Genomic DNA, 27,658 nt, shown 5'->3' on the forward strand with positions numbered 1-27,658 from the left:
CAAAGATTACATGATTTTGTCAACAGTTTTCTTCAGATGGGGTGATGAATGTGTACACTTTGAGAGTCTTTCATTTTCTCTGATGGGTATAGGATGCATGTCCCTTAATAAGCTAAGAATGCTAGTCACATTTCCTCTCCTGTCTGTAGAACTTTCTCATTCCCTTTGGAATGAGTTACTTTTCTTGTTGCTGTGGCAAAAACCCTGACCAGGAAGCAATGTAAGGAATTCAGGCTATTTTGGCTTGTAGTTCAAAGGAGTCATTCCATTATGATTTGGGAAGAATTAGCAGCAGGAGCATGAGGCTGGCTGGTCATATGTATCCATAGTTGGAGAGAGAGAGAGAGAGAGAGAGAGAGAGAGAGAGAGAGAGAGAGAGAGAGAGAGAGAGAGAGAAGTGGGGCAGGGCTATAGAGCCTCAAACTACTTCCTCCTCCTAGACTCCTAAAGGTTCCACAACAGGGACCTCTGCTGAGGACCAAGTATTCAAACAATGAACCTCAGGTATTCAAACAATGAGCCTCTGGGGTGCATTTTGAATTCAAATCAGGACAGAGTTTTAGTCTTCCTCTCCTTTGTCCTTACAATTCAGGAATTTGCCAATATATTTCTAGGTGGGATTGTTTTCTCTACCCTGGGGTTGGGTGGATTTATTCACCCTAGAGACTTCCTTCTAATTTTTCTTCCATCTGTTCCCTTTTTGTTTTTTTAAACTTCTGACTCGCTTCTATTTGCATACTGCCATAGATTTCAAACATTCACGTTTTTTGTTTGTGGTTTTTTAGATTAATTATCCAGGATTGCTCTCTGGTCCTCACCAGCAACCACTCTGTTTTATAGCAGATGGATATCTTAATGATTTTTAAAATCATGCTTTCGTGAGTTTCTGGAATCCCCTCCCCCCTTTCTGTACTTAGTTCTCGTTGGGAGTTCTCTCTGCTTCTCTGCAGCTTCTACTCAGGCTGTGGAAACTGTCTATATGTTCCCTGCACAGGCAGCTTCATGATTTCTACATCAGAAATGATATGGGGTTAGTAGCTAGTGAGAAGGTACTATGGGGAGGTAGACCTAAGCGGTGTTTTCACAACAAGCACATGTGTAGCCCCTCATCTGCTCTAGGAGACAGGAAATGAGGAATATGGGCTAAAGTTAGGGTGACATCAGGCATAGTCATTAAATGTTGTTGTTTCATGTGAACCTCCTACTACAGATTTCAGAATCCCTTTGACTAGGCTGTTCTTTCCTTCGGTAGTGTATTCCTTAGCCCACACGCATCAGGCTTATTTGAGCTACTGCAAAACAACAAAATGACTGTCAGTTGGCATGGCAGCTGTATCTGACTCTGTGACCTGTGCAGAGTCTGGAATAAGCTGCTCCCTTCAGCTGAAGGGCAAGGAAGAGACAGTTCTTCTTTGGTTCTCTGGACTCAGTAACAGGCCTATTCTAGTTGGGGTGTTGTGATATCATAGCCCACCACTGCAGCTCTGTCAGGCCGGTGTGCCTGCAAAGTCCCACCTGCACCCCCGCCCCACAAGAAGAGTAGACAAGATGTTTGCTAAGTTTAGTTGTTGCCCAAGCCTGGAAAAGAAACCAGGCTTCTCTCTGACTCCAGCCACATCCCCACAGCTCCTGGACGAAGTCTGCTTTCTCTGGCACGATGACAGAATTTATAGTTTCATGCAGACTCCCAAATTCTTACGAGAAGGGGTCCAGAAGAGATAAGTCTGGAGAATTTGCTGAGACTGGTCACTGTCTCCTCAAATCCCGTGCTACCTTCTTGTGATCACACAGCCCTCACAAATCATTAAGTCACCCAACCGGAAAACCAATAGCCCTCCCATTACCAAAAGGTGATTGACTATCTACTCAATTCTTCAGCTAACAGTCTAAACATCTGGGATAATCACATTTTCCCACATGTCTTCCGAGTTGGGAAATATAAATGATAGTTGAAATTTTCCACTCTAGTTTTCTAAAATTCCTTTGAAGTTATTATTTTCACAGGCATGTGATAGTGTTTTCTCATTTAATTAGTCCTAAAATCAATCTGTGAACCCTTTTTACCCCAATATCAGTTTTTATAACTAGTGAAAGTAAATAATAATAATAACAATAACAATAACAATAATAAATAAACAAATAGGACCTAGCTCCCCTCCCCTGCATACACAAACAGATGTGCACCTTGGTCTTCATGCAGGACCTCCAACAACTGGAGCAGGGTCTGTCTCTGACTCTGTTGCCTGCCTATGAATTCTCTGCCCCTAACTAGGCCTCTTTGTCTCCCTCAGTGGGAGCTGTTATGTCTAGTTCTGCAGTGACTTGATGTGCCAGAGTGGGTTGATACCTGGCGGGGGGGAGTTGGGGAAGGGATGTGAGGGAGGGGGACTGGGAGGAGACGAAGGTGCAATCAGGATCTAAAGTGAATGAATAAATAAATAATTTAAAAGAACCATAAAAAATAATAGTACACCTACAAATAAAGAAAAGAATGAAAGGGGCTTGAGAGATGGGTCAGTGGTTAAGATCCACCTGCTGTCCTTCAAAGGACCAGAGTTCCGGTCCAGTACCCAGGATGAACTGCTCACAACCATCTGTAACTCCAGCCCTGGGGCATCTGAGGCCTTCTTCCAGCCTTCTTGGGCACCCGCAGGCCCAGGCACATACTCATATACATAAGCAAACAATAAAATGAATCTTTTTCCTCAAAGAATTAAAACTGTTGTTTGCCAACAACTTTGAGAAAACCACCATGATCAAATGTGGTGTGTAACACTATTTTATATACACTCAACTTGCATATGTAAGTGTTCAATATATGTATATTGTATACCTGTTCCTATAAATGCAACTAGATATGTTCTTAATTATTTTGTTGTTATTTACTGTCACAGCCAATGCTATAATACAAATAAACACTACCCAATTTCAAAAGACCCATTGTGTTTGAGATTAAAGAAATATTAGGGAACCCTATAACATGCACTCATGAAAAATATGCATCTCATATTTTCTAAGATGTTCACAAGAAAGGATGTTCAACCTGAGATTTGAGGGAACTTTGTAACTTCCTTGTAACTTTTCTAAAAGGTCAATAAAATATTAAGCTTTTGTAAAGGGTAAAAAGCCAGGCATAGTGGCAAACACCTTTAATCCCAGTACATGGGAGGCAAAGGCAGTTGGATCTGTCTCTGAGTTTGAGGCCAGCCCAGTCTAGACACCAAGTTCCAGGACAACCAAGCCTATATAAAGAAACCACAAGGTAAAACAGAAAGTTTCAAAAATATACATCTTTGATCAATCAATGGCCAAGATTTCTGTAAAACAAAAAGTTTTAAAATATACATTTACCTTTGACCAATCACCCAAGTTTTCTGGTTTGCACAGGCACCAACCCCATCTCAGAACATAACTGAGCATCCTTGGTATTTAACTGCTTATAAATGGCTCTGCACTGAGCCATAGTCTGCTTTTCACACTTCTTTGAAGACAGATGACACAACTCAAAAAGATTCACGTTGGAATCTGAAGCCAACATTAACTTAAGTCAATTAAAAGAAGACTCCCATCCTACCTTCAGAGCCATTTTTACCTAATCCATTTGATCGCAGGATGTCCTTTCAAGTGGAGACTGAAGATTGTTATTATGATGAATTCTGAGGCCACAAGTTCCTAGATCACATTCACACATGCCCCACCTACCTCCACCTTGGGGCAACTGTGGTGAAGTCTGAGGTAGAGGCCAGCCAACCGGTATAAAACTGAAATCCATTTCTAGTTACAAACACCCCTTCTAAGCTATCCTGTAGGGCCACCCCCACACCTAGCAGCCTATCATAGGTAGAAGGCACAGGCTTAGAGCAGCTGACAGCTCTGCTGAGAAAGAGGAGGTGGAGTATGTTTCTCAAGAGATGCTGTGTTTTTAACTCCATGGTCTTAGCAACTCGGTGTCGAGGTTCATGTGGGAGTTAAGCTTTCTGTAAAGGACAAGTCACTACTAAATTCCATTCTAGACAATTCCTAAATGAGAAGGATATCTCTGTAGGCACTGAGGCATAATTCACAAAAGCAGGCAATGCCAATACAAAGCCAGGCATTCAAACAAAACCTTGTGCATGAATTTTATGGCCTCATGATTCACGAGAGTCAAAAAAGTGAAAATCACTCAACTGTCCGTCAATAAGTAAAATAACTAACAAAATGTGGTGTGGGCTGGGAGTGTAGCTTAGCACTGGAACCCCTGCCTAGCATGTGAGGACCCAGGTTCACTTGCTAGCACTACCAAGAGAAAATTTTTAGCCATATTTTTGGGGGAAAGAGGGTTGCTTTGGGGAAATTCATAATTTGCCATTCCAAAAAAAAAAGGGGGTTTTGAAAATAAAATTTTAAAATGTAAAATGAAGGATAGCCATTCTATGGCATAAAATAAAGTTTAAATAAAAGCCCAGCTAAATCTTCAGTTCCACAACAAGGGCAAAGAAGGAATCTATGCAATTTCCATGTCTTCGTACCAAAAACTACACATGAACAGTACGCCTTGAATCCTTGAAGCAAGTGCCTGCATGTAGGTTTGAAGTGGTTTCTCAGCTGGGTGTCTCTGCCCTTCTCCTGACCCTGTTTGGGCACTAACTACCTTGTTAAGCCTTCCAGGAGGAGGAGTCTTAAATAGGTTCTGACATGAATACCTGTCTTCGTTTCTTCCTCTTTGAAATACTTTCTGAGCAGGGGAATGGGTTAGAAGTGCTGTGAGTTTTGTCTGAGATGCGGGCTTTCTTGTCATTGCTGGATGAAATCATTAGGCAAGAAATGAAGGTTCAACAACCTCGGTTCAGACCGTAACTCTGACACTCCTAAGTTATATGATCGTCTTGCTGAGCCAGTGTCTTCCCAGGTAAACAGAATGCAAAAAGTAAGATCCAAATGTGGATAACTCTATCCTTGTAGATTAAACTCTCGGTTGATAGGTAAGATGGATGAAGCAAAGAAGTGCAGGCTGACAGGAGCCGGATGTAGATCTCTCCTGAGAGACACAGCCAGAATACAGCAAATACAGAGGCGAATGCCAGCAGCAAACCACTGAACTGAGAACAGGACCCCCGTTGAAGGAATCAGAGAAAGAACTGGAAGAGCTTGAAGGGGCTCGAGACCCCTTATGAACAACAATGCCAACCAACCAGAGCTTCCAGGGACTAAGCCACTACCTAAAGACTATACATGGACTTACCCTGGACTCTGACCTCATAGGAAGCAATGAATATCCTAGTAAGAACCCCAGTGGAAGGGGAAGCCCTTGGTCCTGCCAAGACTGAACCCCCAGTGAACGTGATTGTTGGGGGGAGGGCGGTAATGGGGGAGGATGGGGAGGGGAACACCCATAAAGAAGGGGAGGGGGAGGGGTTAGGGGGATGTTGCCCGGAAACCCAGAAAGGGAATAACAATCGAAATGTAAATAAGAAATACCCAAGTTAATGAAGATGGAAAAAAAAATCTTGGTTGAACTAAGAAGAACATAAGGGATAGTTTTTTAAAATGGGTCAATTGGAGCTAGAGCAATGACTAGGTGTTTAAAAGCGTGGGTTGTGGGCTGCAGAGATGGCTCAGCGGTTAAGAGCACTGACTGCTCTTCCTGAGGTCTTGACTTCAAATCCCAGCAAGCACATGGTGGCTCACAACCATCTGTAATGAGATCTGATGCCCTCTTCTGGTGTGTCTGAAGACAGTTATAGTGTACTTATACATAAAATAAATAGATTTTTAAAAAAATTTAAAAAAAAAAAGCATGTGTTACTTTTGCACAGAGCCCAAGTTTGATTCCTATCACCAACACTGTGTTTTATCTAGGTCCAGTGAATCTGATGGCTTCTCCTGGCACCAAGCATATATGTGATCCAACTACATACATGTAGACAAAATACATTTGAAATAAACTAATAGATCTAATAAAAAATTAGAAGAACGATTGTTAGCTGCAAGATTCTCTGTTAGTGGATTAAATGTTTGCAGAATTCCCAAGTATAGTAACAGCCGTGAGAAATATTTTTGATGCTTCCCTTGAATTTTTTTCTCATGGCTTCAAATAAGAATGAAGAATCTCATATAGTTAATACAGTCTTGGTAGCTTTTGCACCATATGATAAAGAAAAAATGAGAAGAAAAAGAGAAGAGGAAAAGGAGAGGGGGAAGAAGAAAGGGAAAGAGGGAGGAAGGAAGAGGGAAGAGAGAGAAAAGAGGGGGAAAGGGGGGAAAAAGAAGAGGAAAGGGGGAAAGGCAATTATAGTGATTTGCTATTTAGTTTTACTGTATTTTCTTAACTTGAGATATATTCATAAAAAATAAAGTATTAACATTCATTTGAAGTTTTAAGATATAAACTTCATTGTGAATCTCATTGTAGTTTCAATGTATTCCTTGGAAATGTTTTCATTGCATTTTTTTTTAATTGTTGCTTGTGTACAGAGAGTTTCCAGAGAAAAAAAATTTTTTTCAAGCTAACTTTTCTTTCTTGTAATTAAAAAGAAAATTCTACTGTAGAACTTATTTCTGCTATTAAATTGGGCATCCAGTTCATAGTGGGTGCCCTTATTAAGGTACTTTCACAGACTCAACATTAAATATTACCATTTCAGCGAGTTGAAATCTGCATATCAGTATTGGATGAATAATTGTCACATGTAATGTGAGTTGCAGATTTATAGCCCACTGAACCAAGTAATGGGTTTGCAATTAGCAGCATAGTCAAAGGATTTGATGAAAACCAGAGCTATTTCTGTGACCAGATCAGTGACTGTTCCAAATGTTTTTCCTAAGGACAAAGTGTGCTTCTCTGTGATGGGACAAGAGCCACTCTAAAAGGAGAAGTCGATCTCACTTGGATGCGTTTGATTGGAAAACACTCACGAGGGGTCAATTCCTTCCCAGCTGGTAGAGTACTAGCAGGCCGTGATATGTCATCACCGATTCTATTCAAGGATTAATGGCTCCAAAGAACAAGATGCCTCACTAAATCTTCCTGTAAGATTATACCCAAGTGTGGTTCGTCCCACCATTCCAATCCCCTTTGCACACTAAGGGGCAGAGAATGGCTTTTCACAAGTCACAGAGCAGCAAGGCAAATGGGTAATCCATGCGTGTTCTAAACTACATCTCTAGGTTCAGGCCAAGTCATAGCATTCATGAGAAACTGCCAAAACAGAAGCTCGCCTACTCAGGACCAGGCAGGGGCGGGAGAGATGGGATTTCTTTAGAGCCATCTCTCACCGTGAGGGAAGGCTACAGTGTCCCAGGAGAGATATTGCCTGATTCTGCTACTAATTTGGCTCGAATGACCTTGAAAGGCTGAGGGATTTCTGTCACTCCTTCGACTCCATATATAAAAGGCTCCAACAATGAGGTTTCAGAATAGCGCCCGTGGCTTTCCCCAAGCGGAGCTGAGGAGGCAGAAACCAGGACACTTGCCCTTCTTTACACCCTAGCAGGATATCAGTTCACCTGCGGATTCATCTTTAAGGTACTATGCGTCGAGCTTGTGTTGTCAGGCTGTGGGAGCACCGTTCTGTAGCCAGTTGAAATGTCTTCGATGAGTTGAGGTTTTTTGTTTTTGTTTTTAATCTCTGGTTTTCTTTTCCCTAAATGTCAGCGGTATGTGGATTTCAAGTTTGAGAGTGTGAAAAAAGAGGAGAATCGGTGTCAATCTCACAGAGTGAGGCTCTGTGAAGATTAACCAAAATAAGGAATATATCTCATGTTGATTGATGGATAAATTTAGGCCCAAGAAGCACTCGTTAGAGGTGCCAGACCACAGAAGTGCCTCAGGAAGCCGATGGGTAGGAGGATTAAAAATTAATTTGAGGTTTTTACTTGACTGAGTGATCTAGGACTTGAAAATTTAAGCCGTATAATTTTGTTTGTTTGTGTCCTTACAATTGGCTGTCCTGTGTTCCTTCATTAGAGAGATTGCATGAGTCCTACAAAGTCAACTTACAACAAATGTTACCTAACTGGCTAGTGTAAAGTTATCTGGCAGTGAGTTCTAGGACTCTTAAGGGAAGTTAATCAGTAAATTTGAGAACCACCCTAGCAAAGGGGCTTATACGTGTGATCCCAGCACTCGGGAAAATCATGATTTCAAGGTCGTCCTCATCTATGTAGTGAGTTTGAGACCAGTAGGCTAGCTACATCAGACCTAGGTTCAAAAAAAAAAAAACAAACAAACAAACAAACAAAGTGAAAAAAAATTTTGCAGGGAAAGAAATTGAGCCACTTCCACAAGAGGAGCAGTCTCTTTTGCTAAAAGTTGATCTACTTCTGTTTACCCTTCCTATATATACAAGGCTTCCAGATAGCCTCATTTGGAAATGAAGAAACTGAAACCTAAAATCCATACTATTTCAACATTGTAATATCTTACCTAGAACTTAATGCTGGCAACTTCCCTAACTATTCAAGTCCAGGGGACCCCAGGGAACACACACGCACACACACACACACACACACACACATGCATGCCTTAACTCATAAATCCATAATGAGGAGATATCCTTACCAAAATTTAAAAGAAAGCATATTTTCTTTTCAATTATAGGTCAATTAGTCCCATAAAATAAAATGTATTGAAACATGTATTTTAAAGCTAACTATAGCCTAGGAATGTAGGTCAGTTGGTAGACTGCTTGTCTGGTATGTACAAGACTCTTGTTTCTACCTCTATATACATGTGTCTGTACTCATGTGTAGGGAGGCCAATGGTGGACATCAGGGTCTGGCTCTATCACTCTTAGTTTTATTCCCTTGAGACAGAGCCTCTCACTGAACCTGAAGATATGCGTTGCACACTAGACCGGCTTGCCAGGGAACCACCCGACCTGGGATCTGACTGTCTTTGTCCTTTGTTGCTTGGGTTACCGGCACAAGCAGCCATTCCCATCTTCGACCTGGGTATTAGGAACTCAAACTCAGATCTTCTCGTTGTTGCCTGAGACCTGAATTTCGTTGTTGTTGTTGTTGTTGTTGTTGTTGTTGTTGTTGTTGTTGTTTTTTCCACCCTCATTCTAGGGATTGATCTTACACTCTAGTGTTTTTTACAAGGCAAGCACTTTACCAATGAGTGATCCCTCAGTGTCCTCAGATGTTTCTACAAGAAATGTTAAGATCGGAGTGACTAGGGTTCACTGCCTTGGAGGAAATATGCAGTCTGTTATCATTGTTCCTATTGAGAAAATAAAGGCATTGACGTGTGACATCTAAGGGCCACTGGTCTGGCAGTTTGTGGAAGGGGAGCAAGAGACGGTTTCTCCCAGAAGCTAGGACATAGCTGTTTGGTCCACAGAGAGCTCACTAGTCCATGTAAGGATCGAAACTTGGACACTCAAAAACAAATCTGGCCAGCAGACATGTTTTGACATTCTGTCAGTGCTTTAAAGCGTCTTGAAATTCATTGCCAATATTTTAAAATAAGATTGAAACTTTAATATAGATATAGATATAGATATAGATATAGATATATGTTGGCTTCATGTATCTGGAACTGAGTGCCATGTCTCCTAGTATTCCTAGAATCTTCAAGAGTCTTCTAAACACACTGTGCTTCTAGTTTTGTGGCCATTGGCGTGTACGTTACTAAAACAATAAATAACGCAAAGAAGGTTTTATTAAGCATTAACCATGCCAGAAGCTAAACATTTGGGCCCTGCCATTTCTCCAGCTAGGCTGACTTTGTGTGTACACATTATTCCACTTTACAAATGAGGAGATGGAGAAAATGCATAGGAACCTGTAACTGCTAGTCTGGGGCTCTCTCTGGGACAGAGGTAGATCCATGGTGTGGCTACCTGCAGGACAGAAGACCTCTAAATGCAGTGAAGATTCCTTAGCTAGAACACCTCTCGTAATTCACACCATCAACAAGTGGTAGAATGCATGTGTGTGGTATAAGCCTCCTTTTTTTTTAAATTTTTTCCATTCTATTTAAAAATAATTTAAAGTGTGTATGTGTGTGTGTGTGTGTGTGTGTGTGTGTGTGTTTCTGGGTTTAAGCATGTTAGCCTAGCACCTACCTCTGGGCTGCCTGGTCTTAGTCATTTTAAGGAGCAGTGGTCAGGTGCTTTGTAGAATGAGGCTGAATTTTAACCTGTCTGCCATTTTCTTGTTACTTTGTTTATTCTTTTACAATGTTATCCATAATTTACGTTCTTCGATCAAAGTCTCTTCTGACCTCTGTTATCCCCTATCCCTTTCCCCTCCCACCAAATCCCTGATTCTTGCCAAGTTTTCTGCCTATTTTTATATCCTTTTAAATTTTATGCGTATGTGTGACCCGCTGCGTTTAATTAGTGTAGCCTGCAGGAGCATGGGTTAGGAGTCATTTGCTTGAGTGGGAACAGTGTAACCGATGTGTAATTTTCCTGTGAAAATGTAGCGAAAGGACAATGCACCCTAAGGCAGCATTGTATGAAATCAACAATTACCACTTTGATTTGACCCTTACTCATTGGATAAGGTGTTCCTTGTTTCTGCTCTGTAATGTTACTACTTTCCCCTCAGCCACCACATGCCCCCATACTCAATAAGATCCATCAAAGCGGGAGCTGGTATCTTATTCTAAAGCTTCCATTGAGAGGAGTCAGCCTGAAGACACAGCCATGGGGCTAAGCCACTCCCATATACCTCCTTCAGGTTTCATTTGCTGTCTTTTGTCAAGCTCAGTGTGCCGCAGATAGACTGCCTTCTCAGGTTTCCAACCTCTTTTCTTCTACTCACATTCACTAGGATCTCTCTTTCCTTTTGTTTACTTGCTATAATCGTGTATATCAATCTGAAGTGTAATATGTTGTTTTGTTGCTCAAATTCTAATTTTGGTTATTGATACAAAAATCCCCTTTGCCCTTTCAAAGTTCCCTAAAGCTGTTTTTTTTTTAAGTTATCCATGGTTTTGGCTCTATAAAATGTTTAGTACAAAGGGTCTTAAAGTCGAAACAGTATCCTCAATTTATTTACAGATGTTGGGTTCTACATAAGAGTCTGTGGACTCAATGGGAAAGAAAATGGGGAATGTGGGGTTTTTTTTCTTTTAAGGACATGAAAGTAAGTTTTTATTTTTTATAAACATTTTTAGTGTGTGAGTAGAAGTTAGAGAAAAACTATGGGAGTTGGCGTTCTCCTTCCACCTGTGGGTCCTAGAGATTGAACTCAGTCTACCGGGCTCAGAGGCAGTCATCTTTACCAGTTGATCCATCTGGAAGACTCTGGAAGAAATGCTTCTTTAATGTTTCACACACATCTCAAGATTACAAAACATCACAAGGGTAACTCAATCCTGAAGACATGAGTAAGCAGTACAGTGCTCCCATAGCATGGGTTTGATTCTGAGCACTGAAGAAAGAGAGAAAGAAAGAAAAGAATTCAAAGAACCCCCATGACCACAAGCCCAGACACATCTGTTATCGCCTGCCTGCCTTATCTCCTTCTATATTTTTCGTATCCATTTTTGAATAAGGTGATTCATCATGACCTTTAACACCTACATACTTCTGTGTGCTCTAAGAACAGAGCCATTATCTAATACTCACAGCTCCATTGCTAATTGGAGAAACTTAGGCAATCCTGGGGGTTAACAGGAGGTCTCTCTCATATAGCACAGGCTAGCCTCCAAGTCCTAATCTTGCCTCCACCTCCCAAATACAGTGATTGCCTGCCTAACCCAGTGTCATCTTAAAGGAGAGAAATCTATTCTGTATAGCCATGATTTTTTTTTTGAGGAAACAAAAAATTAAACACAATGAACCTGATATAGTTGTGAGCATGAGAATCATATACAAAAATACTCAGAACAGGACCAGCAACATGGCTCAGTGAATAAAAGTGTTAATGCAATTCCTGGAGCCCACCAAAAGGTGAAGGAGAAAACCAGTTCCATAAAATTGTCCTCTGACTTCCACAGGTATACTGTAATACACATGCCCTGCCCATTCAATAATAGTAATAATAATAATAATAATAATAATAATAATAGCAATAACAATAATAAAATATATTTTTAAAAACCAGAATGGCATGTATGAGACCTTCTGACCTCTAGACTTGCTTACATTGGCTGTTCTTGATTTTAAGCTGTTGGGGTAAATAACAGAACAGTTAAGCTGAATGTCAAAACAAAGAAGTTGTCTTCTAGTCTTAGAGAACCTTAGGAAACCAAGGAGACATGAAATACAGCCACAGGCTTCCCTAGGAGGCCACTCCCTGCCAACTGCACATACCTGAGTACGAAATCAACAAGCTGAAACTCTTCGGGGCAGAGGTAAAAGACCTAACGTTGGATTTTTTTTTTTTTTTAAGCCAGTTGTCCAAGAGAAGAGTGCAAACACCTGAGGTGAAAATTCCTCTAGTAAAACATCAGAGCTTACTATCAGTTCAGTAGCTCAGGAGCGACAGCCTCCAAAGGCTTGCACATCTACATGTGACTCCATGTTTCTTACTTCTGAGCTATTGAAATACTGCTGGTCCTTCCCCTGAGATCGCAGACGCTTTCCCATCTTCCCAATCCCCAGAGGAGGCAGGTGGATGGTGCAATGCCTTTGCATTGTCACAGTAGCACAAAGGTGTATGGATATGGTTGATGATTTTCTGCCTGTACCAGGGTAGGTACAGAGACAGCCAGTCACAACTGGGGGTGCTCATCAGTTCCCCCAGAGAAATCCAAACGGAACCCTTTAAGACCTGTTTCCTGTTTTGGGTTTTTATTTTCCTGAAATTGCTATCAATCCCTTTTCTTCCTTTTTCTTTTTGATATGAAGTCAAGTACCCCATGCTGGCTTCAGACACGCTCTGTGGGGAAGGACAATCTTAAAATTCTGACCCCTCAGCATCTACTTCCCAAGGGCTAGAATTCCAGGTGGTTCATTTGGTACTGGGGATTGGACACGGAGGTTCATGTATACTAGGCAAGCGCTCTGTCAATACAACTACATTCCCAGTCCACAACTCCATTTCTTGAGGACCCAAGCTGCCAGTGCCAGCCACTATTGTGTCACTCACAATTAGCACAGCCAGTGGAAGCAATGAGTATAAAACGGATTAAGAGCTAAAGAAACAAAAGAGAGGATCTGGCCTAAATCGAAATGCACTTTATGGTGAAGAAGTTGTCGTATTGCTAAAAGCCGAGCTTTGATCTCCCACCCAAACAAGCAGCCATGAATAGCCTGTGAGGGCTGGGGGCAGTTGCAACTGACGGCAACTCTCATTTTAGTAGATCGGTCACTTCTTCAGCATGCTTGGCAACACGCAGTGAGCGTGTTTACTCAGTCTGACCGCAGGTGTGACATCCTAAGTGGTCCCAGAAGCTGTGCTCAAGGCATCTGTCCAGGCTCTAACACTGGGCCTTGGACAAAAAGCGAGAGCCTCTTTTCTATCGTCTCAGGTTTTCTAATCCTAACAGCCAAGCAACAGAAACAAATAAACCGTAAGTGTGAGCCGAGTCCGTGAGGAACAACGCATTTGATATCACGGATGAACCGAGGTTGACGAGAGCATGCCTAAGTGATGGTTCAAGGTGGCTAACATTTTCCATGCTTGCTATGGGTGGGCATCCAGCAAACATGAATGCTATGTTTGCAGAATAAAAAAGCAGCAGCCCACGAATGAAGTACCCTGGGCTGAGTCACAATTGGTCTCCACCCTTTGGGTCATGAAACTGGAACTTTGAGCACAAAAAGCTCCTGCTAGCCCAACTTCATGGTAGTAACCAGCCCAAGGCTCTCATTCTTGGTTCCCTCATACATCTGACTGACAGACCACAGCCTGTAGAGCTGGTATGCAAGTCAGAGGATGGGAGTTGTAATGCCCATATATCCCCTTATGGATGAGGTGAATGTGAGAAAAACCTCCAGTCCCAGCTATTACTGGAATGACAAGCAGTGGAGTCCGTGGCCAATTTGCACGCTCGAGCGTGGTATGAGAAAGACAGCTCTGAAGAAGAACTCGGTAGAAAAGTGGGAGGCAAAAGGAAACGTTTGGAGGGTGAGCTAAGAATTTTGTTACTGCTATTTTGCTATGGCAAAATAGGACAAGATGCAACCTGAAGAAGTTGGGATTTATTTAGGTTAGGGGTTTCAGGCCATAATGTTGAGAAGGCACGGTGGCAGGAATGCTAGACACTTTCACACATCACATCTGTAAGCAGGAAGCAGAAAGCAGACGGAAAGTGGGTCAAGCTGTGGAATCCCAAGGCTCACAGCCCACAGTGACCCATTTCTTCCACCAAGGCTCTACCTCCTGAAGGTTCCACAGCCTGTCCAAATAGTGCCACCAACTAAGGATCAAGTGTCCAAATGCAATCAGACTGCAGCACTGAAGGCAGAAGTTCAAGGCTAACACGATGGATGAAGAATGCACCTCCAGGCCCTGAGGAGTAATAGGCAGGTTAGAATAGGTGTCCTCCATACCCAACTCACCTTCTAGTCAAATGGAGAGAAGTCAGACTTCATGAGGTGACTAGCTGGGCTCTCCTCTCTTCTCTCAGATGCTCTCTGTTTAGCTTAAAATATTCACTCTAAAAATTTTGATGAAAGAAAACATTTCTGTAAGTTCTTATTTAACCAAACTACCCCTTCTATGAGTGCCAAATATATGGTTTGAATTTTCAAGTTTTAGACAAAGGGTTTGGGGCTATCTCACAGTTAATGGGATGCTTGCCTAACATCTGCAGGCCCTAGGTTCCATCCCCAGCATTGCATAAATCTCATGTGCTGTGCAAACCTAAAATCTTTGAGAGGTGGAACAAGAAGATGAGCATAGCATAATAAACCTGAGGCCAGCCTGAGCTATATGAAACTACAAGTATGGAGTATAAACCTTTTCTTCCAGGTCAGCATAAACAGTATTTTTGTTTATTTGTTGGATGGATGGATGGATGGATGGATGGATGGATGGATGGATGGATGAATTGTTTTTGTGTGTGCTTGGGAACACACATTCATGCATGTATGTGGGTATCAGAGGACAACTTTTAAGAATCAGTTCTCTCCTTCTATCTTGTTCAGGCAAGATGTTTCTTGTTACTTCTGCTGCCTTGCACACTGAAGCTATCTGGTCCCACAGGTTTCCTGGTGATCTCCCTTTCTCCACTTCCCTTTCTGCCTTAGGAATGTAAGCCACAGCATACGGCTTTTTACATGCGTTCCAGAAATCAAGCTGAGGTCATCGGCCTTATGCAGTTATCACTTTTACTCACTGATCCACCTTCTCAGTCCAAGCAATATCTTTTTATGCACGTATACCCCAAGGAAAATGAAATACCTTACGTTCTCCCGCAAGGCCAACTAAACCCACATGAAATCCAAGTGCGTGGACGGGCAACCATTCCAGCTTTTAGTTCCATGAATAAAAGTGTAAAATCTAATCTATTTTTGTTATTGGTCTCTCTTCCAATGTCGAGTGACAAGAAATTTCTCGGAATTCTTCACACTGAATCCATTGGCATGGACATAAAAGTAAATGAAGTTATGTATGCCCTTGGAGACAGAAGATTGCTGTGGTCCGGCAGCAAGAGAGCCCAGGGTTCACACACACAGAGAGAGCACTGTCCCTGCCTAGAGAGATCTCAGTAAGTCACCAGACTAGAACACTTCTTTTATCCAGAAATGGCAAAAGAAATCCCCTCTCTGACCTTCTCTCATTCTCTAGGTCCCAGGATATCTTAAGAGACAATTTTTGTTTTCCTGCAAGTTCTTTTAATTAAAAAAAAAAAACAGTCAGTTGGAAAAAAAAATTAAATTGATTAAGAACAATTGAATACCTATTTTTTTTTCTTTTTTCTTTTTTTCGGATCTGGGGACCGAACTCAGGGCCTTGCGCTTGCTAGGCAAGCACCCTACCACTGAGCTAAATCTCCAAGCCAATTGAATACCTATTAAATGCTTTAAGCCACCCAAAATACCAAGACCAAATTCTTTAAAAACTAGACCCCCACTAACTCACAAACATCTAAACACTGAGGTACTTGTCAGTCATAGGAGAGCTCTGAAATCCTTATCAGAGAGAGAAGGCAGTCCTTTTGCCTTTTTCAAAGGTCAGGGGTGGGGAGGGAACTCTGAAGCTGTGTGGCCTAAGCAAAGTTAACTAATCCTTCTGAGCATCAGCTTTCCCATGTGCAAAATGGGAAATTAATTAGCTCACATTGGCCGTCCATAGTATAGAGTCTTCTATGAAGGTGGGCAGAGCTAGATTTAAACTCACTTTGTTTTAGTCACTGCTAACTATTCCTCAGCATCCTCATCTGGACAAAGAAGGTGTAGAACCTACCCTCTCACAAAGCAGCACCAAAAAGCAACAGCGCAGTTGACAGAAGACGCCTCTCACACGTCCTGCTCAGAGAAGAGCAGAAGCCATTGTCACTGTGAGGAGGGACAGGGAAATACAGCATGCGTTAAGCAACTTTGGCTCTGCTCTGGGTTCAAAAGGTTTCTTTGCCTACCCCCTTTATACCTATGCACCCTAAAATAAGTCAGAGGGTTTTTTAACTATAATTAAAATGATTTTCAAACATAAAATCAAAATGTGGCAAAGAACTTATTTTATGTATAATGGGAACACTAGAAAGAGACTTCAGGCGAAGAGCTGGGGAGAGATTTACCAGGCAAAATGCTTGCTGTGCAAGCCTAAGAAGCTGATGTTGAATCACTGACACCCATGTTAAAGTCAAGTAGAGTGGTATTCCCCACACTGGGAGGATGTAGAGACAGACAGATTCCAGGAGCATATTGGACCTCCAGTCTAGCCAAATCAATAAGCTCCCAATTCAGTAAAAGCCCCTGTCTCAAGTGTTGATCTCTGGTCTTCACATGAGCACACATAGGCAAGTGTACACACACTACGCACAATTACAAATGATTAAAAGATATTTTTAAATCAATAAATTTGTAGTAGATTAAAATTTGATTGACACCAAGTATATCATTTGAACAATATTTATTTTAATTTCTGTGTTTTAGAATCATTTACATCACTACAATTTTTCAGTAACTTACAGTATAGTAAAATGGCTAAAAGACAACAAAAAAGGGCAGCTGCTTAAGAGTCAGTTTACCTCCAAGGGCCACAGATGACTTTTCTGCCGTTGTTCAACTGTTTTCAGACTACTGTTTACATCATGATTATTCTTGTCTGCGTGCAAAAGTAGAGTCATCCCTTTGAGTGTGTAGTGACAGGGAAGGTGTCTCTGAGCCTAAACTCAGTTGGCTTCGAGCGTATCCCAAATCCAAATGCCTCTGCTTGCAGTACCCGGCTATACTTTGTCTTTCACGCTGCAGGGATGAACAGCCAGTACATGCGCAGAGAAGTCTTCTGCTGCGAGACCTGCGATGAGCTCAAAAGCTTCTGGGAAAAGGAGATCCGCAAACAGACTTGTTACCGAGAACTGGAAGAAGATCGCCAGGAGAGAAGCGCTCTGAGAAAGTATGGCGATTGCTTTTTCTGTCTTAGGTTTCCTTGGGAAATACACCAGATGTGGAGGGCGGCTCAATTCTTTTCATCATTCACTGACACGAGCAGGTGGATGCTGGATGCTACAGTACAGGGGGAGGAAGCAAGAGCAAGATATCAGGGGAAAGAAGTGTGTATTCAACTCGTAAATCCCGGAGAAGTATCTCCATACATTGCTCAGACGCATCAAAGAAGGAGCAGGTTTTAGTCAGAACATAGGAGCCAGGGTGAGCCATATCCTTTGGGAATTTCCATGACAAGGCAGGAAAGAGTGGGTAGTTCAAGGTTGGCTAGTTTGAACAAACCCAGTGGGCTTCTGGCTGGCTAGCCTCCAGTGCTAGCTCTCGGATGCTTTCCAAAGCGGAGCACAGTGGCAGGTGTGGACCTTGAATATGGAAAAGTCGAAGCCGCAGACTTTCGTGTTTGGAGATTGGCTGAGCCTTTTGCTGGGACTAAAAACGTAGCTTAGTTGTTAAGACGCCTTACCTAGGATGTACAAAGCTCTGAGTCCGATGCCAGCACCAGATAAAGTATGATCCAAACACCTGTACCCCAGCACTGGACAGGTAAAAGCAGAAGGTTCAGAAGTTCAAAGTCATCCACCTACATTACAGGAAACTCTGACTTATAAAAGAGGGTAAGGAATTAGTCCTGGGAGAGGCAGTCTCTCTCCAGCCATGAGTGTTTTAAAAAGAAGTTAGAACATAAAATATGGAAAGTCAGAAATCAAGGTTAATAGAACCACTCATTCAATACTGCCACTGTCTGTCTGGCTTTCTTTAATGCATCTAGCTGTCAACACTGCTAATATTTTACAGCCAGAGAACTGTCTGCAGTAGAGGGCTCTCTTGCCCTTTGTAACACGTCCAGTAGTATTTCTTGCCTCAAAACATGGACTGTTGGCAGGATTCCCAGTCCACACTGAGGTAAAGGTTCCTGGAGGGCAAAGTGATCTCTACTGAGAACCTATAGCTTACAGATATCAACAATAGTTTCTTCAACATAAACAAAAGTCAAGTTCTGGGTTGTCCAGATGGCTCAGCAGGTAAAGGCACTTGACACTTAAGTCTGAAGACCTGAGTTTGTTCCCCACAACCGACATTTGATTGAAGGAAGGGATTGACTCCACAAAATTTCCCTCTGACCTTCATATATTTGTCATGGTACAAGCACCCACATATACGCAACATGCACACTATAATAATTAATAATTTTAAAAAATATGTTCTGTTTCCTGAAATTGTTTACTCAAGAGCTAGGTGTGGTGATACAAGCTGTAATCCCAGTACTTAGGATATGGAGGTAAAAGTATCAGAAATTCAAGATCATACTCAGCTACCTAGAGAATTCAAGACCAGCCTGAACTACATACAACCTGTTTCAAAAATAAATGAATAAAAGTAAGAATAAAGTAAAATCCCTTCTTCAGCTCTTTACAACTGTAACCCCAGCATACAAAGCCAAACTAAGTTTCAGGGTTAGCTTGACAGGTATGAAAAAACAGTTCGTGAAAACCTTCCACATCTGGAAGGATGAGTTTTGGAGGGAAGGCATGTAGTCTTTCTCTCATTGACAAATGAATGTCTTCTTTTAATTGAGAGTCTATAGAAAAGGAATAATTTATTTACACAAGAAAGCATGAATCCTATGAGTATCGTGGGTCTAATATAAGACCCTCTCTTGCCCTCACAGGCCAGTTCTTCACAGCAGCAGGAACAGCTCGACTCCTCAGAGTCTGTCTAGGTTCTTGTTCCTAAAGTAGGAACAGTCCTACTTAAACATGGACTCGCCAATGAGACAGTAGCTCATGTCGTCCAGAATGGCCTCAAATTGGCTATATATCTTACCTTGAATTCCTGATCCTTCTGCCTCCATATCCCCAGCACTGGGATTGCAGACGTGAGCCACCACATCCAACTTTCAATATCATCTAAACTTCTAAAAGTTTTTTAAGCCCCAAAGAAGAGGCCTCCTCTGTATCTAGAGAAGAACTCTGTCTCTCTTCCACCTATATCCCTGAGTGTCACCAGAAAATTTATCACCCCTTGATCTCGCTTAGAGGAAGAAGGCCTAGATAAGCATCTGCCCCATGTTGTGTCTGATATCCTTATTCCTGACTCCCTTTCCTTGGGCCAAACCAGCATGGACACCTGAAGGCTCTCTCTGACCATTGCAGTTCCTTCTCCCTCTGTTCCTTCTCCCACAGTTCCTTCCCTAAATCCACTTCTGGAAAGACTCCCAAGTGAGATGCATAAGACCAGGTATGTGATGGAAAAGCAGCAACCCTGGGCTCAGATCCTCACTGCCCCCAGTGAGTACATGGTAGGGCTTGAGAATCTCACCACCCTGCTAAGCCTAGTTAATTCTACTTATCAAGGAGAATCAGAGTATCCAGATATTAACTGCCACTACCCACCCCAATAAATCGAAAGGATCCAGAACAACAAATAAACATGATTTGGTCTTCATTTGAAAAGTGAAACCAGTATTTTCAGGCTAAAAGCAAAGACTTTAATACCAGCTATATTGCTCTTCTCATGTATCCGGATATCATTTTTAAAGATTATTCTATTTTAACTTACGTATGTGTGTGAGTCTTTGTGTGTACATGTACACAAAGATGCAGTGCCTGTGGTGGCCAGAAGAAGGTACCAGACGCCCAGAAGCTGGAGTTACAGGCGATCGTGAGTCGCCTGATACGAGTACTAGGCAAATACCTCTGTAAACCTTTGCAGGAGCAAGTGCTCTTCACCACTGAGCCATCTCTCCAGGCCCTCTACACTCATGTTTTACCCAGCCTTCCTCCCACCAACCACCTATGCACTTACTGTCACCAGCTTACTGAGAACCTAAAACTGAAAGAAAGCGGAACAGGGATTCAAAAGAGTGACCAAAAAGGAGCGGAGATCTGAATACTCACAAACCACATTGAAAGGTCATTTCGGTCAACAAGAACTCAGGCCTTCACTGATTAGCAATCGTGGTGGGGCTGCTAATGAAAGCTAACAAATGTGTTGTGAATCCCAGATTCTGACACCATCTTCCCACAGTAAATGATTATCCCGTACGTATTGGTTTGGGTCTGTTGTGGTTTGCCTTGGAGTTCTCTCTGAATTTGTAAAATAAAGGCAAGAGCTCGGGGTTGGGGATTTAGCTCAGTGGTAGAGCGCTTGCTTAGGAAGCGCATAAGGCCTGGGTTCGGTCCCCAGCTCCGGAAAAAAGAACCAAAAAAAAAAAAAGGCAAGAGCTTAGATTTGGGCAGAGGGAGGAGTCGGGAGCGAGAGGGGAGGGGTCAGGAGAGGGGAGGAGTCAGGAGGGGGAGGAGTCAGGAGGGGGAGGAGTCAGGAGGGGGAAGAGTCAGGGGAGGAGAAAGGAAAGAAGCGAGGAGAGAGTTGTCGTGGGAGAAGGAGAAGCTGGAGACCTGGCAAATAAAAGGTGCAAGGGATGAGGGATTTGGGAGCTAGGAATAGGACAGTGTAGGGTGGATCTGCCCAATCTAGACTCTAGATTGTTTTCATATTAATTGAGTTGTGTTTTCTTTGTACTGGCGGATCGGGTTGGAGAGGAAACTGCAACAAACTGCAACATGGGTCCTCTAAGAGGATCTGATTAGATGTGCTGGAGATTTATCAGGAAAACACCTATGAGAGAAAAACGGGGAGAGAAGTTGCCATTTGGTGACAAATGCTTCACACCTGGCTCTACCCATGCACATACAATTACCATGTGTACATTTACCATAAATCTCATTGACAGGAAAGCTGTGCCACACACAACTCACGGATAATAAAATTTATAATGCCCTTCATGACAGATTCAGCACAGTGAGCTGATTCTCACAGTATGACTTTAATAGGTTTTGCTGACCTCTCGTATCTGTGGCCAACAAATGGTTACAATTAAATCAAGATTTGACAAAATCAAGTAAGAAATCAGTGCTCGTTTGTTATCTACCTCAGTCAGGAATTCCTATCATTGATTGCAGTAGCATTTAGTTCTGAACAAATGTTTCTTCAAGTTTTGTGATTATAATAGGATACCTTTAGGATATACTTCTTATGTTAATACAGACTGTACCAAGCAACCCACCAAGCTTGATGCATCACCCAGGCAGCCAGCCTTGTCAGAGAGCCTGGGAAAACCCTGGGTGTAATTGGAGGGGAAAGATTTCAGTACAGAGCCTTTCAAAGATGCATGACAAGGAGAGCCTGTGAGTCCATAAGACTCTGAGATTGGACAGTTTGGTAACAATTAAAACACAGATGAAGCTAGGCATGATGTTGAAGGCCAAAAGGAAAGTAGAATAGATGAAAATATGGCAAGAATGGAAAAGAATATATTCATCTTGATTTTGCTCATAAGAGAAACAATGTGAATACATTTTCCTTTCTTCTTTATATATTTTCATTTTGCTATACATATTGCCTCACCTCCAGATTTTTCCAGGTTATGTTGCTTAAAGATTTTATTTTCATTTTGTGAGCCTGAGCGTGTGTATGTATGTGCCTCCATGAATGTATAGGTACCACACATACACCTAGTATCTGAAGAGACCAGAGGAGGGGATGGAATCCCCTGGAACTAGATAGAGTCGTAGGGGGCTGTGAGCTGGTGTGGGGGCTGGGACCCAACCCAGGCCCTCTGCAAGTGCTCTTAACTGCTGAGCATCTCTCCAGCCCCTCTTCTTGTCCTTTGATTGATTGGAAACCACAATCTTAGTTTGCATTTTCTATTGATCCGTCTGCCTGTTCCTTTTTTCAGGGTGCGTTAACAATGGTGACACTGTATCAAATAAGACTTAAAATCAGGTCCTCTGAGGCCTCCAACCTCATTCTTCTTCAAAATTCTTTTGACTAATCTACTTCTTTTCTTGCTTTTCCACATAAAATTCATTAATTTTTTTAATGAAGTCTTGCTATGCTTACCCAGGCTGGCTTCAATCTCTTAGACTCAAGTAATCCTCTTACTTCAGTCTTCTGAGAGGCTGAGCCCTTGTTGGTGACTACAAATGCACTTCAGCTGGAAGTTTGACTGGAATTTAATTTGGGAGGGCTAAGTTAAATCTACCTATTCACTTATTTTTCTAGCCATTCTATGCTATTTCTGCTCTTTACTCATTGCCAAGAGCCATGGGCTTTATGAGAAACGAATGGAAAACGTAAACGGACCGGAAGACATGGCACTAACCAACTGCATGTGTGGTGTCTCCTCCTCAGGCTCAGAGAAGAATGGAAGGAGAGGCTGGAGAAGAGGCTGAGGATGCTGGATAATCCTGAGGACAAGGAAACGCAGGCTAACCCTGAGAGCTGAGTGCTTCTGGCAAACCCTCAAGGGCATCTCTTTCTAAGAGGAAAAGACTTTCCCGAGTATAACGACTTACTAGGCAGAACTTCCCCTATTGGCTCCCCCGTCTGAGAAAGGATTTACACGCAAACCCCACCGTGTGCTAGTGGGGACTGTTGTTTTCCAGCTCATCCTCCTCTTCTCAGAGAGGACAGGGTGACTGCAGGGGTAGGATTCTTGGGTTGTTTTATATAAAAAGCACTTTGTGTTAGCACCCCTCCCCAGGTTTCCAAGGTCCACACAGTATAAGCTGGTCCTGCATTCTCCCCTCATCTTGAAATCTAAATGCTTTTCTCTGAGCTTGCTCGAGGCAATGACCTTAACGAAATCTGGCTCCCTACAACTCCAGAAATTGGTCACAAAATCTTTGTCTCCTTTCTCCATTTTCCTGCAAACAGAGATGCCGGCGGAAATAAAGCTAGTACGAATTTTGAAATTTTAACAATATGACCTGAAAACAGACTGAATTCATTTTCTCTTCCTATAAACTTGGGGGGTCTTTTATGGTCGTGTTTTATTTGGGCACACTCGATGAAAGTAGAACCCTAGCTAAATAGTCTTGTTTGTCTCACCCTCATCCATGCTCACCTCAAAATTGACTGCCGCTGTCAAGACCTTCCACATTTGTCTTGATCTGTTCTCTGCTAGTACAGCAAGTGTTGGCTCCAGAATCCTCAGACACATTCTGGAGCTCTGAGTCATCCTCACTTAGCTTCCTGCCTGGGCCTGAACAAGCTTCCTAGACAAATGGTGCTTACAGTAGCAAGCATGGACATTGCTTTGCCTCTGTTTCCTTGAGGCAAGGCAGGAGCAAAGGGAAATAGGATATACAACTCTGGGCAGCCAAGGCACATAGGTGGCCAGAGGAAATAAAAGGCCAAGTTCAAAACACTCTGGGACAGCCCTGGGGAAGACATGTTGTCTAGCCTTCTTCTTTCTGCTTCTTCTGGAAAACTAACAACCCTCATTATGGCTAAGAGAGCTGTGCCTGGCACTTCCACGATCACCCACAGTGAGATTCACCTCTCCTGTGAGCTCTTATTCAACTTACACTCAACATCAAGACTGTAAACTCGTTCTTGGAAAAGCTGAGCAAACTTCAAAAGAGGATAATCGTGAAAAAGAACTTTGGAGAGGACCGAGAGAAGTCTTCTGTAAATGTAACACTTAAAGAGAGACCTAACCTGTAAAAAAAAAAAAAAATCATCATTTCACTATGTATGTACACACCTACACAGCACATTACAGACCCTGAGTACACACAGCACAGTTCGGTGAGCAAGGGAAAACAGAACAGGGAAGGTGTGGAAGTGAGGGAAAGCAGATAGGTGCATGAGAAGCTATGGGGAAATGTGTGTCTCTAACAGAACAAGGAGGGGCTTCCTCTATAGAAGAGAGGAAGTAGGGACAGGGGCCTCTAGAGAACACAGACTTATTCTCATGGTAATAGGCATTTCAATTTATAGTTAGGCACTTCCTACATGCTAGGTAAGCACTCTACCAATTGAACTGTCAGTATACCTCTAACCCCACCCATTGCTCATTTTCCTATAGTAAGCCTTTCATGTTAAAATATATACAAACTAGTTAGGCACTGGAAAATACGAAACCGGAAATTGGTATTCTTATTAGAAATCTAAAGGGAAGGTCAGGTCAGGTTCATTAAAGAGTCATTATCAAGCCTAAAAAGCTTGAAGCTATAAAGGGTGGAAAAAAAAAACCGTCGTCTACATGAAAGTGAAAATCTTTTACGTGGTAAAAACGGAACATGGGCAGAGTGGCTTTGGCAGCTTTTCAAGTTTAAATGATCATTTGGCAGCAGCTGGGAAAATGGATTTGAGAGATGACAGTAGATGGCCTGGAGATGAATTAGAAGGTAACGTCTGTGGTTACAGTGATAAAGAATTTAAGCAAATAGAATGCATGGGCCTTGCAGATCGGTTGGATGTAATGAGACATGAAACGTCTAAAAATATAGATGTTCATTTATCTTAACCGACACTTATTTAACGTGGGCTAAATATGGAGAATAGGATAACCTAAAAGCTGCTGAGCTGGGTCTAATAACTGCCAAATCTATTAACCAGTGAGGACTCTGCGTGAGGTGCCTATCCTCTGGGGCTTTGGGTCACTAGTGTAGCAATGTACCCTACCACTGTGCCTTTCCAGATGGCTGGATAGATTATCAGGGGTAATGTTTCCTAGCACAGGACTTGGTACAGGGGAAAGCCTTGATGTGTTTGGTTTGTATCTCCTCCATTCTTCTGTCTGTCACCAGTCTAGGTCCATGGAAAATTCCTGGCTCACCCCAGAGCAGTGATCCCAAGAATGCCTACCAGTCCCAATTGCTCAGAAAACTGTTTTGAATTCATAGATTTCCTGGGCCTTGCTCTCAAAGACTAACTTTGCCGGTTTCGGGAACTGTGTTTATATCAAAACACGTGGGAGATCCTGATACTCAGCTAGACTTGGAACCCAGTTCCCTAGAAGGCATAGGAGATAACAAGGGGAACCTAGTGAAATAGTCCGTTAGTCAGACCTAGGAAGAACATACATTATGCTTTCTGCAGGTTCAGCCCAGGGAAGGCCCGGTCAACTCCCAGAGTGCATGAGGTCAGCCTTGGAAAATCAGCTACCAAATGGACTCTGCCTGTCAGAATAGGACTGGAGGAAGGGAAAACAAAGCGTAGTCCGGGTTAAGTAAGGGAAGGTCCTTAAAAATGCTATGGTAAGGAGTTTGGGCTTCATCACGCCAGCAATGGAGGCTCATCAAAGGTTTCTAAGCAGGCTGGTAACCTGCTAAGAGCTTGTCTTAGTAACCTAGTGAAGTAATGCTGGCAGCAGGGTTGAGAATACACTCTACAGAATGAGGGATTGTCTTCGCTAAAACTGTGATTATCCAAACAGCTTTATTTGGAAAATAAAGAGTTCAGTGATCCTGAACTCAGCCAAGACAAGTGGAAGTACAAATACGGGATCTAAGTAACAAGAGGCAAGGATCCCACAGTGGTAAACAGCTTCAAACTTGCAGGTTTTATTGCAAAAATCAATTAAACGCTTTTCTTTTAATAAGGCCTTATATTATATCAATTTAGAGGTGAGATCAGATGTCACCCCTTAAAAAAAAACTGTTACTTTTACACCTAGCATTGTTGATACTGAGGAAAGTATACTGAAAAATTCTTTTTCACTTGGAACAGCTGAAAAACATCATTCCACGTTAGCGACAGAAGATCTGAAAGCAGTGTGTGTCCCTTTCTACAAAGTAATTTAGCTGCAAGATTTCAGAGCAGTATACAAGCCCCAGGGATATTTCAGGGCAAAGAGCTGAATTGCATTGTACCCAGGCAAGTGGATACAATAGCATTCACAGGCTTCTCCGTTGCTGGAGACATCACTGTCTGTGGGAGACAGGCGGGGAGACACTGGTTAGGAAAGATTTACTGTCCTGAGCTGACAGAAGAGATGGGCAGGACCCAGCCAGCTGGGTAAACCAGAGGATCATTTATAACACAACTCTGGGCAACCCCAACCCCACCCTAAACACCATGATAAAGTGAAGACCAGGCACAGGGCCAGGCCTCCAAACAAGACCTTGACAAGGACAGAAGGGGGTTCTTTAGGAAGGAGCCCAAGAAGATTCCATTAGCTCTGACTTAGACAATGCTCTCTTTGAATATGTAGACTGCACAGAAGAAAATGGGATTGTATCATTAACATGAGACTCCTGCAACAGTTTTGGCTGTAGTGAGCGTTCTCCTAAAATAATAAACTACTGGCATGTTTGTGGCAAAAAGATAAAAATCAGGAAAGGGAAAAGCCTATGAATGCCCTACGGGCTGCCCGTGGCTGACATTATAAAAATTGCATCACGCACACTCAAAAAGGTAGGCAAGTAATTTTTCAAAGCCTAAGATTATGTTCATTCTTACAGCCTATTGTTTTAATTTGTTGTGGCCGTATTAGAATCGAAGGAGTTAGACCTGCTTTTTTGTCACTGATGAGAACAATGCATACAGATGAGGGTTAGTTGATTGCTATTCCTTTTATTTTTATTTGTTTAATTCCTTTTAATACAGTTTTTTTTAAATGTAAGTGCAGATGAGAATGCGGGAGGAGGACTGCTTTGGGTGTCTTCAGGCACCTTCCTCTTTTGTTTGAGATAAGGCCTCTCATTGGCCTAGAGCTTCAATAAGTAGACAAGGCCAACTGGCCAGCCAGTAGTGGGGATCCTCCTGTCTCTCCCTCCCATCTCACCATGACTAGGATTTACAGTGGACACCACACCAAGCTTATTTTTAATGTGGGTTTTGGAGATCTAAACTCAGCTCCTCATATCATGAGTTAAGCACTTCACAAACTGAGCCATCTCCCAAGCCCTTCTTCTTCTCAAATTAAAATTTAATAGAAGTCAGAGTTACTGTTAGCATTTTTTCTATGCTTCCCCCCACAGTTACCTGGTAACAGCCGGGTATGCCTGACTCACTATAAAGGGGGCTGCTAGCCCTCTTCTCTCTCTCTTGCTCCTCTCTGACTCTTGTTCTTGCCCTCCTGCTCCCACTCTGTCTCCTGGACCCTTTCCTCCTCTCTCCCCATTCCCTTCCCTCCTCTCTCTCCACAGTGCTCATGGCCAGCCTCTCTCCTCCCTCTCCCTCCCCTCTCCTCTCCCTCTCCCTCCTCTCCCTCTCCCTCTCCTCTCCCTCCTCCTCCCTCCCTCCCTCCTCCGCCTCCCTCCCCTCCCTCTCCCTCTCCCTCTCCCTCTCCCTCCTCTCTCTATCCCTACTACCCTCTTAACTCCCCTCCCCCTGCCCTAAATAAACTCTATCCTATACTATACCATCCT

General features: G+C 42.6%; 1 protein-coding gene across 1 annotated transcript; it reads left to right on the forward strand.

The window, feature by feature from the left end:
• The first annotated feature begins 17,302 nt into the window (after positions 1 to 17,302).
• LOC116884016 (protein FAM240B-like) lies at positions 17,303 to 23,262 on the forward strand. Its single transcript, XM_032885254.1, has 2 exons — positions 17,303 to 17,445; positions 22,689 to 23,262. The coding sequence occupies exons 1-2, from the start codon at positions 17,303 to 17,305 to the stop codon at positions 22,780 to 22,782; spliced, it is 237 nt and encodes a 78-aa protein (XP_032741145.1). The 3' UTR covers positions 22,783 to 23,262.
• The last annotated feature ends 4,396 nt before the right edge of the window (positions 23,263 to 27,658 follow it).

This window comes from Rattus rattus, chromosome 14, assembly GCF_011064425.1.
Source record: "Rattus rattus isolate New Zealand chromosome 14, Rrattus_CSIRO_v1, whole genome shotgun sequence".
NCBI lineage: Eukaryota > Metazoa > Chordata > Mammalia > Rodentia > Muridae > Rattus > Rattus rattus.

Excerpts from the sequence above, each read along its gene's own strand:
- LOC116884016 (XM_032885254.1), top strand. The coding sequence starts at position 17,303 with ATGAACAGCCAGTACATGCGCAGAGAAGTCTTCTGCTGCGAGACCTGC. Across the intron at positions 17,446-22,688 it reads GAGAGAAGCGCTCTGAGAAA|GCTCAGAGAAGAATGGAAGG; the intron begins GTATGGCGATTG and ends TCTCCTCCTCAG.